General features: G+C 38.7%; 2 protein-coding genes across 6 annotated transcripts in view; one reads left to right on the top strand and one right to left on the bottom strand.

Moving 5' to 3' along the window:
• slc30a9 (solute carrier family 30 member 9) overlaps positions 1–6,265 on the top strand; it is a 120,670-nt gene extending 114,405 nt beyond the window's left edge. For all 5 annotated transcript variants that reach the window (XM_020520880.2, XM_048597327.1, XM_048597323.1 and 2 more), the window contains one exon: positions 3,418–6,265. In XM_020520880.2, the coding sequence (XP_020376469.1) occupies positions 3,418–3,462 (45 nt within the window). In that variant the 3' untranslated portion in view covers positions 3,463–6,265. The remainder of the gene's footprint in view (positions 1–3,417) is intronic.
• Positions 6,266–14,340: 8,075 nt separating this feature from the next.
• Positions 14,341–18,482, bottom strand: part of LOC109920822 (BEN domain-containing protein 4) — a 44,547-nt gene continuing 40,405 nt past the window's right edge. The window contains exon 5 of the mRNA XM_048597303.1: positions 14,341–15,483. Within this exon, the coding sequence (XP_048453260.1) occupies positions 15,263–15,483 (221 nt within the window). The 3' untranslated portion in view covers positions 14,341–15,262. The remainder of the gene's footprint in view (positions 15,484–18,482) is intronic.

Below are 18,482 nucleotides of genomic sequence, written 5' to 3'. Positions count from 1 at the left end.
TGTTAAAGTTCTCTTATGGGGTGTGGGTATCACTGGCAAGGTTACCACTTGTTGCCCATCCCCAATTCCCCTTCAGAAGGGAGTGGTTAGCCATTAGTTTGAATCACTGTAGTCCATGTGGTGTAGGTACACCCACAGTGCTATTGGGAAGGGAGTTCAATGATTTTGATCTAGCAACGTTGCAGGAATGTCGAGAGTTTGTGTCACACTGGTGTGTGGCTTGGAAGGAAGCTTCATTTTAGGTGGTAGAAGTCCAATGTTTAGAAGAGACTTGAAGTTGCTGCAGTACATATTGTTGCAATTGTTTCAGTGGTAGAGAGAGTAAATGTTGAAGGTGGTGAATGGGGGTACCTGTCAAGCTTGCTGCATTGTGGGATGGTGTCGAGCTATTTGAATGTTGTTGGAACTGCACTTATCCAGGAAGGTGGAGAGTACTACATCACATGCCACTGAATTGAACCATGAAGACAATGGACAGGCTTCGAGGATTCAGGAGGTGAGTTACTCGCCATTAGAATATGCAGCCACTCACCCTCCGTTGTTGCCATAGTATTTCCATGGCTGGTCTAGTTTAGCTTCAAATGAATGATAACTCCCAAAGTGTTAATGTAGAAGTATTCAGCAATGTTAAGCCATTGAACATCAATGGGAGATGGATGTTGCTTACACTTGTGACACAAATGTTAGTTGCCATTTATCAGCTCAAACTTAAATGTTGTCTTGTTGCATACGGATATGCTTCAGTATCTAAAGAGCAAATTATGCTGGATACTAGGATTTTCTGAGTGCACATTCTGACCTTATGATAGAAGCAAGATTATTGATGAAACACGTGAAGGTGGTTGGGCCCAGGATATTACCCTGAGGAATTGGGGTCTTGTAATGCAGTGATAGTGTTTCTACCTCTAAGCCGGACTGGGTTCAAGTCCCTCCTCCTCCACAGGTGTGTCACAACATGATCGAAGGGGTTGATTGAAAATATCTTCCCTGAGGAACTGAGGGGTCTTGTGGCATGGTGATAGTGACCCTACCTTTGGGCCAGAGGACCCAGCTTCAAGTCCCACCTGTTCCAGAAGTGTTTACTGAAAGCTATGAACAGGTTAAGAAATATCTACGCTGAGGATCTCTTGCAGTGATTTCATGGACTGAGATGATAGACTTCCTACAATGATAATCAGCTGCCTTGGTGCTAGGTATGACTGCAGCCAGTGGAGAGATTTCCTCCTAATTCCCATTGACTTCAATTTTGCTGGGGCTTTTTACTGCCACGTTCTATTAAACGCGGTCTTACCATCAAGGACAGTCATGCTTATCTCCTTTCACCAAGGATAGATTCAGAACAGATCTAGCAGTTCATGACTGGACTTGCATGAGTTGCTGTGGGCCATCAGCAGCAGCAGGGTTATATTCAAACACAATCTATAACTCCTCAATCCAGCATTTACATAATGCTGCCATTACCATCAAACCAAAGAATCAACTGGGTTCAATGAAAATTGCAGGAAGGCATACCAGAAGCCGCACCAGCATACCTAAAAATGTAATGTCAGCCTGATGAAGCTGCAACACAGGATTCTTTGTGTAACAAAGTGTAAGAACAGTATGCAGTGGAGCTTGATCAGCTTGTAACCAACTGACCAGTCAAAACTATCCTGGCACATCCAGTCCTATATATTGTAGACAATCAAATAGCTATCAGAAGGTGGAGCGTCTATCAATAACCCCATCCTCAATAGGTGAACCGTGGCAAAAGATGATGTTGAAAAATTTTGAAGGCATCTCCAGCCAGAAGCACAGAGTAGATGAATATTTCAGATGCCAGTTGTCAATTTGATACACTCATATGATGTCAAGAAAGTGTTGAAGGCATGGATACTGTAAAGGCTATTGGTTTGACAACACTTTAGCAAAATACTGAAGACTTGTATTCTAGAATGAACCTTGTTCCTAGCCAGTACAGGTACAACACAGGCGAGTGTAAGAGCCCGTGATTGGCAGTCAGCAGCACCCGGAAGGGCATTTAGAAATGTTCGGGATAACCTGCAGTCTACATGGCTTTGTGAAGGAAGAGTCATATTTAACCAATTTATTGGGAGTTTTTGGGGAAATAATGTGCTTTGAATAAAGGAGTGCAGATGGATGTACTATACTTTGATGTCTAGAAGGCATTTGATAGAGTGCCACGTCAAAGATTATTGAGGAAAACAAAATCTCGTGGTGTAGGGGTAGCTTATTAAATAAGATTGTCTAATTTAAAAAGAACCAGTAGGCATAAATGGATCATTTTCTGGTTGACACTATGTAACGAATAGCATGCTACAGGGATCAACATTGTAGCCTCAACTTTTGCAGTTATGTAAATGATTTGGATGAAGGAGCCACGAGTGGTTATTAAATTTGCTAAATATCACAAGGGTGGGGAAGTAAGTATGAAGAGGACATGAGGCTATAAAGGAGTATAGATAGGGTAAGTGAGTAGGCAAAGGCTTGGCAGTGTAAGCTGGAAATGTGATATTGTCCACTTTGGCAGGGAAAATCAAAAAGCAACATACTATCTACGTGATAAGCACTTGCAGAGCTCTGAGATGCAGAGGGATAATAGTGTCCCAGTGTATGAATTGCAAAAATACAACATACAAATCATTATGAAAATTAATAGAATGTTGTCATTTATTGCAAGGGAAATTGAATGCAGGAGTATAGAGTTTATGCTCTGTTGTGCATTACATAGTACTCTAGATGCAGACTCACAATGTACAGTGTCAGGCTGCTTATTTAAAGAAAGACGTGAATGTATTAGAAGCAGTTCAGAGAAGGTTTACTGGATTAATACCTGAAATGGATGAGTTTGATACAAGGTGAGAGTGGATTTGGTAAGGATTTTTCCTCTTGGGAGAATCCAGAATGAGTGGGTCACTTTAAAAATAAAGGATCATGCCATTTAAGATGGATGAGATTTTTTTTCTCTGGAACATGAGATTTTGGATTTCTCTTCTTGAAGGTGGTGGAAATAGTGTCTCTGAATATTTTTATGGCAAATGTGGATAGATTCTTTACATGCAAGAGGGTGAAAGGGTATCAGAGCAGGTGGGAATGTGGAGTAATCAAATCAGCCATGATCTTAATGAAACAGGCTGTAGGGGCTGGATAGCCAACTCCTAAGTCATATGTGCAATGCTGCCATCTACCCCACGCTGTGGAAAATTGCCTAGGTATATCCTGTCCACAAAATGTTGGAGAAATCTAACCCAACCAATTATTGCCCTGTCAGTCTGTTCTTTTTGATCAGCAAAGTGATGGAAGGTGCTCTAACAGTACAGTAAAGCAATACATAGACAGCAGTAACCTGCTTTTGAAAATGAATACTTTTAAAAAGAAAACAATGTAGCTGATTAATGTGTACCATTTTTATTTCAGCAAAAGTATCCTGATGTGCGTCATGTTGACTTAGAAATTTTATAATTACCTTGGACTGTGAAGATGGCTGGCATATCTAATGAAGAGCACTGCAAATACAGAGATGACTATTACTTGCAGCCAGTACTTCAATGCTTATTATGGTTATTATAAGCTGTTAGCATCACATGCTGTTATGACTCTAGTGCTTTAGGACATTGCACAGTTAAAATACGTAAGATTGACAGACTTCAGAATTGCAGTGCTATGGAGTGATCTATTGTGTTATAACTCCCATGTGGCTGAGGAAGTAGTTATAATATTATATACTGGCAGGACAACTATTCTGAGTTAATGGAATGTTATCAGGGCCTGTTGTGGGGGATTAGCGACTTTGTTTGCAAATTGGATGATTGCATAACTTTCTATTGAAAGATTTTAGTTGTTTTTGTTGACTTATGTAAATTGTATACTCAAATCTCCCAAATTCAAGCTGTACAATGTTCAAACTGTCTGTTTCATAATGTTCAACCTTGACATAATAGCAGAAAAAGTGAAAACTAACTGCAAATAAAACCTTATTTATGGATCCATTGAATTTACTGGTACAATAACTAAGTATCCAAACTAAAGTTAATAGTTCTTTTTTAAAAATCAAGATTTTTAATCATGTGCATGGAAGATTTTAATTTGAAATTGGAAGGACTTTTTCAAAGAGAAAGTATTTTTATTAAGTTTAAAGTGTTAAAATGCCAAGTAAATGGAATTAGATCATGTTTTATTAATTTGGTTATGCTTTTATTAAATGGCAAGAGACCTCACTAAATATAAAATTAAAAATCCACAAGTTAACTTTCTTTCTTTGAAATTGATTAAACCAAAGTGTATTTATATAGCAGTAATGTTGGAATTTCAACAACAGTGCTTTACAGAAGAAGGTAGAATTTTCCATTTTACCCCTTACTTTTGCGCTATTTCACCCTTCGAAATAAGTATAGTTTGATCAGCAATTATTTAGGAAAATAAAGGTGCAGGCATTTAAATTAGAAATAACAATTGATGGCATCATTTAAATTATGTGACTTGTATTCATGGGATGAAGACATTTATTTTGAATCTAGAGCGATATTGCTACAGCTATATATCCATTTGTTACATTGAAAAATAATTAGAATATGCTAGAATTTACAATCGCTGTCAAAGCATAGAAGGTAACACTGTTGAAACCAAAGCTGCTATGAATGTGTTGAAATTTCCTTTTGTGATATATTTTCTCAACCTAATTTGAGAAATAAATATTCAAGAGAACTGGGTGGTGCAGTGGTTTACTAAAAACCTACGCAATGGATCTTAGCTGATAGACTAAAAATCTGTCTGCTACTTGGATAAGCATCCTGCATAAGAGAAAGTTTAGACAGTTTCTGATGGCTTGTGCTTCTAATTTAAACTGAATTTTGACACATTGTGCTGAAATAATAGTCACAGGATAGCTGTCATGGAAAGTTTTCAAGAAATATTTTTTGAAGTAGGAATTGTGGTCTGGAATTCAGGGCTATTATTCTGGTAGCAAAAACAAAAATATACCTTGTCGTCAAATCTGGTAGTACTATAGTTGGAAATTTAAACTGCTCAAAAATGATATCCCTCCCCTTTAGCCTGCAAAACGGCTTCTCTAAACTTGGAGGTTTTTATATCCTGTCTTCACCAAATATTCTATAGCATTTTTTTAATTAGATTGAGAAATGACTTTTTCAAGCATTCACTTTTTTTAGTGAAAAAGGCTATAATATGTTTTTGATTTCTTTAAATTCAACCGGTTTGGTAGAAGAATTGTATTACTGAAAATAATGGATTTCTGTTGAATGGTAATTATTTTTGTTCTACATAATGTAGAGGAATAGATTTTCTTTAGATTGTATTCTTTAAATGTGTTTATATTCCTGGAAAAAGTACAGCATTCTCTTCTTTATACAGTGGAGTATAAATATTGGCTTTCCCTTGAATTGGTATTTTTGTCCTGATCCGTGAAAGAAGGAAAGCTTTGACAATGTCGTCTTTCAGCAATACTTATTTAATAATCAGTTAACTTGCTCCATCCTCTCAAGAAAGAAGTAAAACTGGGAGGTTTTTTGAAGAGGATAGTGATTAGGGAAGACACTACCTAATGCAATTGTCTTAATAAATTTACCTATCAAACCTTGTACATCTTGTCCATCTTCTTTTACAAAAGTTCCTTTTAGAGTCAGACTGATTTTCAATGTTATATTTTAGAAGTATGCCTATTTGTGAAATTAATTTATTTAAGGATCTTGGTGTGGAATCCTTTGCCTTTTCAAGCAGTAATGCAGTTTATTTTTTTATTGATAAATGTACTTGTTTCACCAAGCCCTTTGTTCTTTATTAAGTTGTAATTTCATTATGCATTACCAAATTGGGTTTTGATGTAGGATTCAAAGATCCTGAGTGCAAAATATGAATAAATAATTTAAGCTAAAAGAGCCTTGTCTGAACAACTTTTTTTTTTTAAGAAATTAGCTGAAAATTTGAGTGTCCTCTATTATGAAGAGTCATTGAGTTATGTCAGCTTTCTGTAGAGCAGTCTGGTCAGTTCTGTTTCACTGATCTATCCCTGTTATGCTGCAAGTTTATTCCTTCAAGGCCTATCCAGCTTTGTGCAGCAAACTTTGTTTTCACTGGCACTCTCGATAAACTGGCAAAATATACCTCAAATACCGTGAAGTTTGCGATCTCTGTGACATCTTAAGTAGTTGAGAGTACGAGTGAGAAGGCTCTCTGATAAATTTTATTTAAGGCAAAGTTGCATTATTATTTAAGTGATTTATTCTGTAAATAAACAGCAATGTGCGTACCCCTGCATTATGTTTCTATTACTTACTGTGTTTTTACATTGATTATGTAGATCTTTTCATCAACCAGAATATTTGATCAATAAGCGCACTCCTGGTCTCTGCCAGTTAATAAAATGTTGGCTGTATTTAAATTATGAATCTCAACCACCACCACCCTTGTTGGTAGCAAGTTGTGTGTTATTACCAGTTGCAGTGTAAAACAAAATCCTTCTTCAAATCCCCATGTATCTCTTGCCCAAATCATTACTTGTGTCTCCCAGCCATTGCACTGGCTAAGGAAACCCTTTTTCTTTGCCTACTTTATCTAAATCTGTAATAATTTTGTACACCTCTATCAAATCCCCCTGGGTATCCTTTGCTCCAATATGAACAAGAAAGCCATCTACAACCTAACCTTGTGGCTAAAATTCCTTAAACCAAACTGGAAAATTTCTGCACCCTCTTATATATCTACACATTTTGCTTAAGATACGAGGATCAAACTGGACACAGTGCTCCATTCACGGCCTTACAAGCGCTTTATAAAGATTACCACAGCTTATCTACTTTTGTTCTCATTACATCAATGAACCCACAACGCTGTAGGCTTTGAGAGCAATTCCCTGAATATGTTCTGCCATCAAAGACCTTTACACTTGAACGTCTGAGCCATCTTGTACCTACATACTCTTCAGAATGATACCATTTAGCCTTTACGACTCCAAGCTGACCTTTCTCCAAAATGCAACCCTTTGCAGTTCTCTAAATTAAATTACATCTGTTAGTTGCCTGTCCGTTCCAGTTCACCACAACAATAGGCTAGTGGTTTCATTCCATGCTTCTTCCCACTTCTGCAAGTTTATGATTGGTAAGTTTCGACAGTTTACTCCATTGCATTATCCAAGTCATTTATCTATCAAAAATATCATGGTCTGAAAGAAGACCCGTGGAAACACTATTAAGTTCCTGGCTGAAAGTCCATTGTAACTTGCTCTTTTCTGCCCTTAAATCTGTTATTAAAACAATGATAGCTCTAACACTCCAACTGTGGGTCTCAATTTTATTAACTAGATTTTTATATGTGTTGTCGTTTCTGACAGGCCTGTATTTACTAAGAATATCCTTGCATGCTTTTTTGAACAAGGGTTTCACAAGTGGTACTTTCACATCCTCTGGCATCTCCCCTGTTTTTGGGGAAGATTGGAAAATTACAGCAATTCCCTTCACTATCTCTGCATTAAATTCCTTGCACAACTCAAGGTGCAAGTCTTAGAAAATTTGGCTGGGTAGGGGCTGGATAGGATGCGTCCAAACACCGTACGGGAAGTAAGTGTGGGAACTAGAAGGTGCTGGCTATAATCTTGTAATTCTCCTTGGATACAGGCCTAGTACCAGATAACTGGAGAATTGCAAATATTAAAATATGAAATATCAAAAGTGCAAGTAAGATCTCCAACTATATATTGTGAAGAAGTCATTGGATTTGAAACTTTAACTTTGTTTCTCTCTCTGTCCAGACCTGCTGAGTTTCTCCAGCACTGTTATTTTAGGTCATCAGTATGCACAGTATTTGCTTTCTTTTGAGGTCCAGGGGTATATGTGCACAAATTTGGCGGGTTTAGTGACTTGGGGTTTGGGGCTGTATAAGCAGAGGGGAAAGAATTGAAAAGCAAAGGAATAATTAACCTTTATAAAATACTGGTTCTGTCTTAACTGGAGAATCATGTTCAATTTCTGATGCCACACTCACTTACGTAGATAGATTGGCATATTTGCTTGGAAGGAGATTGTAGAAGTGGCTCACAATCATGAAGGACCTAGGCAAAGTGGAGAAAGATAAACTGCTGTCGTGTCTTAAGAGTTGAAAATCAGAAGATGCTGACTTATGAATGGTACAAGAACTACAGCAACTCCAGGAAAAACTGTATGCAAAGCACTTTAGACAGTGCACTCCATGTCTGGAAAGAGATTTATTTATAGTTTTAAAGAAACTTGTAAGTACCTGAAGTGAAAAGGAAGCTAGAACTGGGGAAAATCTTGATGGAATAGGAAGTAGCTGAGTTTCAGTGCTGCATTATACAACCCTTGCTGTCTGCTTTGAAGGTGGAAGGCAAGTAAAATCCAGCAGGAGCATCTACCTCCTATCTACTCACCCATCCATCCCTGTTGCAGCTGAATTTCAAAAGCTGGGGAGCATGGTGTGTCCTGAATCGCTGCGACGCTGGAGGAGGCCGAGGATGGACACGTTGAGAGGTTGGGGGGTGGGGGGGAGTTGAAATGGACGGTGACCGAGAAGGTAGGCTGGCCTTTATGGGCCAGGCAAAGATGCTTGGCGAAGCAGTCACCTAGTCTACATTTGGTCTCTCTGATGTAGATTGACCACATCGGGAGCACCGAATTTGTCTTACCAGGGAAGTGGATCTGAAGAGCCTAATGTCTGGAAGCACCACAAGTATCTCGAGTGTTGTAGTGAATTCCTCGACTTGGTAGAGCATGTTCCTGCATGCTCATTGGATGGCAGACAAGTGGGTAAGAAACAGAATGCCGGAGAAACTCAGCAGGTCTGACACTATCTGTGGAGAGTGAAACAAAGTTAACATTTTGAGGTGACCTGGGTGCAGTAGGTGACAATAACTGAGTCTGCAAGCCAAGACTGAACTGAAGCAGATACTGCAGAGGAAGTATATTCTATACAATGCCCAAGGCTGTTCTCTTCCATTGATAGTGAGAAGTGGCTGTATTTCTGTGTATGAGAAAAAATTGAAGCAGCACTATTAATTCTAATTAATATACTTAATTATAAATCCAGTTCCATTTTTTACTTTTGCTCGAGTTCACTTCTATATCATGATGCCTTGACAGTCTATTCACCTGTTCTACGCTAATCTTGAATTCAGTTTAATTTCTCCTCAGTTTTTCAGTTATCCATCGAGGTACAAGATATCAGTAGGATTCCTTCAACCAATTTTTTGGCTAAATGATCCTCCAGCTGTTTTTTCTGGAAGCCTTGCAACTTTTAATTCCTCATCTTGAGCGTGACTTCACTGCCTCCTCACTCAGAGATTTAAATAGCAGACAGATCTTTGGTATCTAATGGTTTCTATATTATATGACCTAGCTTAGGGCAGACCTAGAATGCTGACTTATCAGCTTTTAGAAGTTGCAAATGTGTCAAAGGCCTCAGCTGCTGGAAGGCTTAGAATCATACAGTATGGAAAAGGTTTATCAAATTTGTACCGCCAAAACTATACTACATTACCCTTGAATGTTATGACAATTCAACTGTTCATCCAAGTACTTTTTAAATGTTGAGGTTTCCTGTGTCAACTACCTTCCCAGGCAGTGCATTCCTGAACACCAACATCTTTCTTCAAATCCTCTCTAAACCTTCAACTTAAAATTATGCCCCCTGTTACTGACCCTTTGACTAAGTGAAACAGCTGCTTTCAATCACCTAACCATGCCCCTCATTATCTTAGACACCTTTGTCAGGTCTCTCTCAAACTTCTCTGCTCCCAAGAAAGCAACCTGAGCTTATCAAGTTTGTCTTCATAGCTGAAATGCTTCATCCCAGGCAACATCCTGGTAATCTCCTTTGTACCCCCTCCAGTGCAATTACATCCTTCCTGTGGGGTGGTGTCCAGAACTGCACACCATACTACACCTGTAGCCTAACCACAGTTCTGTACAGCTCTAAATGATCATAGGCTCTTGTAATCTATGCCACGACTGAAAAAGGCAAGTGTCCCATATGCTTTCTTAACTACCATTTTAACCTGTCCTGCCATCTTCAAGGATCTGTGAACAAGCATCCCAAGAACAAAAACAAAGTTGCTGGAAAAGCTCAGCAGACCTGGCAGCATCTGTGAAGAAGAAAACAGAGTTAACGTTTTGGGTCCGGTGACCCTTGCTCAGAAGCATCCCAAGATCCCTCTGAGCTTCCTAGTGCACTGCTATTCATTGAATACTCCCTTGTTCCTTCTTCCAATGCACATTGTCTCACTCTTATCAGGGTTAAATTCCTTCTGCCACTGACCCCCCCATCTGATCAATCTGTTCATATCCTGTAACGGAACACCTTCCCCCTTGCTGCCCACCACAGGGCCAAACTTGTGTCATCTGCGAACTTAATTATCATTCCCCTCACATTTTCAACTATATTATTTGAGTATCGCAAACAATAGGGGACTCATGAGCAAGGGTTACCGGACCTGAAACATTAACTCTGATTTTTCTTCACATATGCTGCCAGACCTGCTGAGCTTTTCCAGCAACTTCTGTTTTTGTTCCAGTTCTACTACTTACCGAGTTTTCTGTACAAATGATTGAATTGCTAAAAGCACTAAAGTAAAATGTGTGAAGGTGGAAACAATAAATAAGAAAAAAAATCAAAACTTGTTTTCAATGTCTTTATTAGACAAAACTTCATAATGAAGTCATTCTGATTGCCTGCCTTTTGAGATGTCACAGTTGTTACTAAGGCAGTTGTTTGCACATACTACAGATTAGATTGCTACATACAAAATCACAAATGTGTACAACTTCTTCCCCCTGCTGTTCACTCGTTTTTTAAAAAAACATAACCACAAAACTGGAAAATCCTAATATGTCAAATGAAATACAGAAATCTGAGACAATAAAGTCATATACCTGTATGTACACTATCTATCATGTGTTGTTGATGTTAAAACCAGCAACCTGATAAAATAGATGCTACTGCGGAACCTAAACACAGTATCAAATTAAAAAACAAGATAGTCAAGACGTAACAAAAAGTCTCTGTTCCAAATCAGTGCACGCTTGTAATTAAGACAGAGAGAAGTACACTTGTGTGAGAATGCTAACATTACCAATCCTTCACAATTAACAAACAAGTATATACGTTTACTTTTCACTGCACTGACCAGCCACTTTAACGGCGCAAAGAACACAGGAAAAAGTGCTCAACCTTAATGCTTAGAAATTATCCCATGGATGATATTTTTCATCAGTCCAGTTGCAGAACAAATAAAACTCCCTCTGAGGCAGAAAGTGATGTCACTTTGTGGTTATTAATGCAGCATTTTCTGATGATACAAGAGAATCACTATTGTGTTGACAGCCAACAGAACCACCTGTCAGAAAGTATCCTGGCACTGCAATTACAGAAACTATTACAGAATAACATTCATGCTAAAAACTGATGCACTTTTTAAAAGTTAAAATGTCAATATTATCTTTGTGATTTAATTCTATTGAGTATTGTCACTGATTCCATGTCCCCAACTGGGAGCTCCAGTCAGAGACTGAGAGTCAGTTACTGTTGCCCAACTTGCTGACCTATGTTCACTTTGAATGTGAGTGCCCACTAAAAACATACTGTCAATTGATCTAATTTCGATATTTATGCATACTGCATGATATAACGATGTTTGGCTTCAATCCTTGATCTGTGCTTAATTGATTTGTTTTAATTTACTATTGTCACATGGACTGCTATCCAGACAAATCATACCTTACATAAGTACATCAGGGTAATAGATCAGAATGCGGGATATAGTGTTACAGAATATAGTTAGTTGATCTCTGTTGGGATTCCAATGGAGGTGCTATAGTTTGCATGAGTTTTCCTGGACTAGTATTGAGATGAAATTGGTCAGGTTTCCCACCTGTAATTACTACACAGAAACCCTAGCTGCAAGTGTTTTTCTCTGTTCATTCACGGGATGTGGGTGTTGCTGGTTCGGCCAGCATTTATTGGGTCTGGAGTCATATGTAGGCCAGACCAGGTAAGATTGGCAGTTTCCTTCCGTAAAGGGCATTAGATTGGCGATGGATTCAAGGTCATTATTAGGCTCTTAATTCCAGATTTTTATTGAATTCAAAATCTGCCGAGGCAGGATTTGAACCCAGATCCCCAGAATGTTACCTGGGTACTATGTGACTGTTAGGCTTGACTGAAACTGTGGCCAAATAGCTTCTCAATGTTCAATATTCAAGCACTCACTCAAAGGCTGGATTTTTCCCATGGATCTCTCGATCCTGATACTGGCAGCTAATGGGGGATTTTAGCTTGCACTTACTGGTGGTGTGTCCTGAGTCAGGCAGAGGCATGGCAGCTCCTAATGCCTTGGCAGCTGTGCTGGGGCAACATGTGCTGTTGAGGGAGGTTGGGTATCACAAGGGCACTCCAACATGGATACAAGCTTGGAGAGCTGTTTTTAAAATTAAAATTATTAGGGAGAAAGCTGTTAGGCTCCTCAAAGAGGAGGGGAAATCACTCCATGTACATTCATTTCAGCAATGAATGCTGCAGCTTTTCCTGGTGGCTCTGACAGCGTTGCTGTCTCCCTGCCAAACCTGCTGCATGGTGGCTGTCTCCATGGAGATGGTGGCTTCCACATGAGTTGGGGTGGGGGAAGACAACTCCACTCCCAGCAAAATATCAGTGCAACCATAAAATCCGACCCAAGCGGCTCCATGATCATTGTAACTGGCCGTCCTCATCCACGGTGTGGGGAGGCAGTCAGGGTTCGTACACAACCCTGTGAAATGCCCCCTTGCAGCGGAAATATGTGACAGAGCCATCAGAGGGTGACGCGCATCATCACAGCACTTCACACACAATGGTGACCATCCTGGAAAATCCACTCCCAGTGTCTAGGGAACAGCACTTTGATGGGCATCGGAATTGAGAGAAAGGAAAGGCAAACAAAAATTGTTCATGGGATTGACAGTGAAATAAAATTTTCTTCAGTAGGACAGATTTTTTTCTATTCATTCATAATCAATGGCTGAAAATTAGACCCATAATTTAATTGTGCCCCACTGTTGGAGTATTGCTACTCACACCACATGGCACAGTCGTTCTTTTACTTATGATTACACTATCCTCACCTTGTAAAATCTTGGTAGTGCTTTATGGCTCTGGCATCAATGTCCTGTGGCCTTGTTCACTATTTCTATTCATGTTAACACACAATGCTGGAAATGTCCACGGAGGGCACAAAAAAGGAAATACATTGGTAAACTACTTTTGGAGACAGCAACTGAACTTAAAACAGTGGGGAGAAATCTCCTGTTCTTGAAAATATTGCCATGGGATCCTATACATTCACCTGAGATGGCAGCTGGGGCCTAAGTTCAACATTTCATCTGAAAGGTGGCACTGCTAACAGTGCAGCACTCCATCAGTACTGTCCTGATATGTCCATTTAAGTCTTGTGTTCAAGTCTTTGAAGTTGGACTTCAGCCTACTATATGCCAACTCAGAAGCATTAATCGACCTATGGCTGCCACCTTGTATGCACACTATAAGACCATCGATAGACCGTGGTAAATTTTAAATTATCTGAGTGTGAAACATTTACATCACTTTCCAGAATTTCATGCTGCATTGATAGATTATTAAATCAATTAGCTGACTCTTTGTGAAAGCACTTAGTAGAACTGAATGCTACCTGTTGCATGCCCCACCCCTATTTTCTTTTGGTCAGTTCTAAAAATAGGTATCTCCTACATTGTGGTTCCAGTTCAGATGAAGGACCAAATCCAAGCATTGGTTTATCTTTCATCTCCAAGTATAGATGAACCTATTGCATCTCTCTAGGTGTCTGTTTTAATTACAGATTTCCAGCATTTACTGATTTTCTCCCATGTCGTCATGTTACCTTCATGTCATAAGTATCAGCACAGCCCTAACATGCTACATTCTTAAACAAACCAACAGACTTACCACACATCAGAAACTATTTCATCAACCCTTCTTCACAGGGAAACAATATAAAGCTAGAAAAGACACATGTTTTGATAAGAGATCCCCGGGTTGTTGAATATTGCCCTACCTGGAACTTCCTCTTAATTTCTGGCCAGATGCTTTATGCTTTATTTATGTATGCTAGATTTTATGAGCTAGATGTCTTTTAACATTTATTGATACTTATTGATAATATTAGTCAGCAAGTGCACTGAATTCTTTATAGACACAAGATGTGGTAATTTTCCACCACAGAAGTCAATCTGAAAGTATATAAGAAACATCTTCCATGGGATAAAATAATTACTATCTACTTTTAAAATTCATTTCCTTGATAAAATTACTCTTAGTACAAGTAATACAAATACTACAACATTCATCATTAATGCACTTGTATACGTGGACAGAAGGTATTCAAGCAAAGTGCAATATAACCATGGCCTGTGTCTGTGATACTTGGTAAATGAGCATTTTTGTAGGCAGTTCTACTTACCTGCCCTCAATTTGCTTTTTAGCAATCCAAACAACTGACAGAAGACAATAACATTTCTTGTTGATTCCCATGACAAGACTGCTACATTTCTGAAATGCTACCAGTTAACCGCCACACATTAAAGTGTGTGACCAAAATTGTGGTGAGGGTTGAATTTAAATAGGCTATACGGTAAAGTTCTACATTCAGGCAACAATATTGCCACATATCTAAAAGATGACAGACTGAACTCCTATTTTGGCAACTCTTTAAACAGTAATATAATTCAATTGGAACAGTTAAAAGGGCAGCAACAAATTATAATTGCAAAAATTTCAATTTTCCATAGGTTGCAAAAAACCCAGATGCCCAGGCTTAGACCGTTGAATTTCAGCGACATAGCCATTTTATGTTTTGATTTTTATGTTTTGATCAAGTTTATCCATGTAGAAAATTACGTAATTTTAAATCAAAGTCTGTTTCTCCCTTACCTGGCTTGAACATTGTAAACATAATATTCCTTTGTATGAATTTGGACAGATTAAATACAGTTCCTCAGTTCCATGCCTGGAATAACACTTAGAATGTTCAGGAAAATGGATATAAACCAAATTATTCACAGTCACAGCTGGTTAACCTCTGAGGTCACTTTTGGTATATCTTCTGCAGGAAATGTTATTTTAATTAAATGTTCTAATGTAAAATTGAGTTGCATCATATCTAGTTGGTGTCAACACCAATACAACCATAGATTAATATACATTCATTTTTTACACCAACGTGGCAGTTATATATGAACACTGTTGTCCTTTAGTCTCCAGATCCTTCATGGCAGCCCTTGTTAAACATTTCGTCATGTGATATTTGAGGGTCATAGCCTTCATAATAGGAACCACCACTGCCACCAAGAAAAGTTCCAACAGCACGACCTTGGCGAGCATGCCCAACTGCATCACTGAACACTTTGTTTATTTGTTCTTCTGAAGGCATCCACCAATCTGGGTTGGAGGTGCAATGCATCCGAATGAACTCTGTAAGTAGCACAAAGCAATTAAGGAAGGCAAAAACTGCAAAGAATTTTTGAAAATCAGTGAAAATATCAAATTAGAAACATTTATGTTATTGGGACTTTGGATCCTAACCACCAGGATGGTAATTCCCTACTGTAAACTGATACCTATGTGTTTCATCATTATGTAAGCAGCACTAATGTTTTGCAATAGTATTGAAAATATATAGAATCATTCAGCACAGAAAGAAACCATACAGCCTAAAATGCATGTGCTGAATCTTTGAACGATCTGTTCAATTCGGTCCACTTGCATAGCCCTGCAAATATCTCTTTCTAAGTAGAGACAAAATTTTCCACTTGGGTTTTGGACCCCAATGCCAAGGTAAGTAGGAGTCAGAAGCCTGCATTGTGGGGGTTAACTGTCACCAGGCAATGACTTTTTTTTTCCAAATTGATTGATTTATGTCAAACCAGAAACGCCCAGGCTGATGTTCTGGGAACAGCATGTAAAATGCTGCAGAAACTCAGCAGGTCTGGCAGCATTTGTGAAGAAATAAACTTGCCATCAACCAAGGACAGCTGGTTGGTTTATATTAAAGGATTATAACACAAAGGTCTGGAAAGAGAAGAAGACTGTGTTCTAAGGTAGGGTAATATCAGAGTTTAAACATTAAGTGTTTCTGTTTCTGTCTCCACAAATGCTGCCAGACCTGCTGATTTTCTCCAGCATTTTTTGTGTTTATTCCCCAGAACATGAGCCTGGGGTTCTGGATTACTAGTCCAGTGACATTACTACTACACCAGCACTTCCCTTGGGAGGGATTCTTGTTCTTTTTGGATGAGATGTTAATCTGAATTGTATCTGGCTGTTAAGATAGACACTGACAACCTCATATGCCTTTACCAACAAAAGTAGACATTCAGTCAGATGATCAAAAGCATGCTCAAAGTGCTAGGTTTGAAGGAATGTCTTAAATAGGTACGAAGAGGCTGAGATTTGGAGAGGTTTTGGGAGGATATTCCAGAGCTTGGGTCAGAGGCAATGGAGGGTATGACCACCATAAGTGGGAAAATTAAAATCAAAATACACAGGAGGCCCGAATTAGAAAATTACAGATATCTCGGAGAGTTGAGAGTCAGAATGAGATAGACACCTGGATTTTTGTGACATTGGAGTATCTCATCCATCACAGCAAAATGGTGGTTTAGCCTGGAAATTGCTAATGCCACTTCCAAATGTTGCACTTCCCATTTTTGCAGGAACCGGAATGAAGCAGTTTGCATTTCAGCATGAGCAGTTCACAAAGACAGCTAGCTACTAATATCAAAGCTACCTTCACTCAAGTCAGATTTTAGTCGTCCAGAAACAAAAACAGAAATTGCTGGAAACTCAGCAGCTCTGGTATCATCTGTGGGAAGAAAGCAGAGTGAATGTTTCGAGTCTGATGAGTCTTATCAGAACTGTTAGTAGCTTTCTCCTAGCTGTCAGACCTACTGAGTTTCTCCAGCAATTTCTGTTTTTGGTACAGATCTCCAGCATCCACAGTTTTTTGTTCTATTTTGGTAGTCCAGACATGTGAAACCCAGTACGTAAAGTAGATCTACAAAGAGCAGATATGCATATTCTAGGGGAGGCCAGATAGTATCCCTTTTGGAAAGATAAAATGTCCTTTGGAACTTTAAAATGTAGGCATGAATGTACATAAAAAGTACATCCATTCATTAACTGTAAATTTAGCTCACTGGAACTGTCAATAGACCTACTAAAAATATCAAGAAGTGACAAAAGTAGTGTCAGGTTGTCAAGACATTTAAAAGTTCTGTCCTTTATATCTTTCAAAAGATATACTCCAAAAATGCTTGCTATTTCACTCTATTGACATAAGCTTGCAATTGCCAGATTACTGCTACAATCATCCATTGTCACAGTAGAATGCCTGCCATTTCACAGTTTGATTGACAATTACAAGTTGTTATCAAATGTTCAAAGTGGGTCAATGAACTTCAATATTTCTTGTAATGGATTCTGCACTTAAATGAACTGCTTGTTGTTGAAAGCCTTTATATGGTTGAAAGAATGTAAATGCAGTAACTGGGTTTTAACAGAATCAAATGAAGTCAACACGATTTTGTGAAAGGGAAACCGTGCTTGACAATTCTTCTAGAGATCTTTGAGGATATGACAAGTAGAGTTGATAAAGGTAAAGTGAAAAATGTAGTGTATTTGGATTTCCAGAAGGCATTTGATAAGGTACCGCATAAAAGGTTATTGCACAAGAAAGGAGGTCATGGTATTGGGGGTAATGTATTAGCATGGATTGAGGATTGGTTTACACACTGAGGTTAGAGACTTGGGATTAATGATCTTTGTAAAGGCTTAACTAGGGGAGGGCCACTAAGAACAGACCAAAGGCCACAATATGGAAGAGAGGACAGACTGCAATGCTGATGGTACAAAATTGGTGAGAGGGCATATTGATAGATGAGAACATAAATCTGCAAAGGATAAAGATAAATTAAGTGAATAGGCAGAAATTGGCAGATGTTGTTTAATGCAGAAAAATATGAGGTCATACATTTGGTGGGAAGAAACAAAAATCAGTGTATTATTTAAATGGAGCGAGATTCCAAAAGAAAATGCAGCACAAATGGATCTGGGTGTTCTCGTGCATGAAACTCAAAACGTTAACATGCAAGTGCAGTACATAATTAAGATGAGCAATGGAATTTTGACTTTTATTGTGAGTGGAGTGGAGTTTAAAAACAGGGAATCCTTGTTACAACTGTACAGGGTCTTGGTAAGGCTGTACCATGAATACTGTGTACAGTTTTGGTCTCTGTATTTTTAAAAAAAGATATAATTGACATTGGAGGCAGTTCAAAAGAGACTCACTAGGCTGATTCCTGGGACAACAAGGCGTAGAGCTGGATGAACACAGCAGGCCAAGCAGCATCATAGGAGCAGGAAGGCTGACGTTTCGGGCCTAGACCCTTCTTCAGAAAATTTTCTGAAGAAGG

This window comes from Rhincodon typus, chromosome 1, assembly GCF_021869965.1.
Source record: "Rhincodon typus isolate 14 chromosome 1, sRhiTyp1.1, whole genome shotgun sequence".
NCBI lineage: Eukaryota > Metazoa > Chordata > Chondrichthyes > Orectolobiformes > Rhincodontidae > Rhincodon > Rhincodon typus.
Note: the sequence above shows the minus strand (reverse complement) of the source record. Positions and strands in the feature narration are given on the sequence as shown.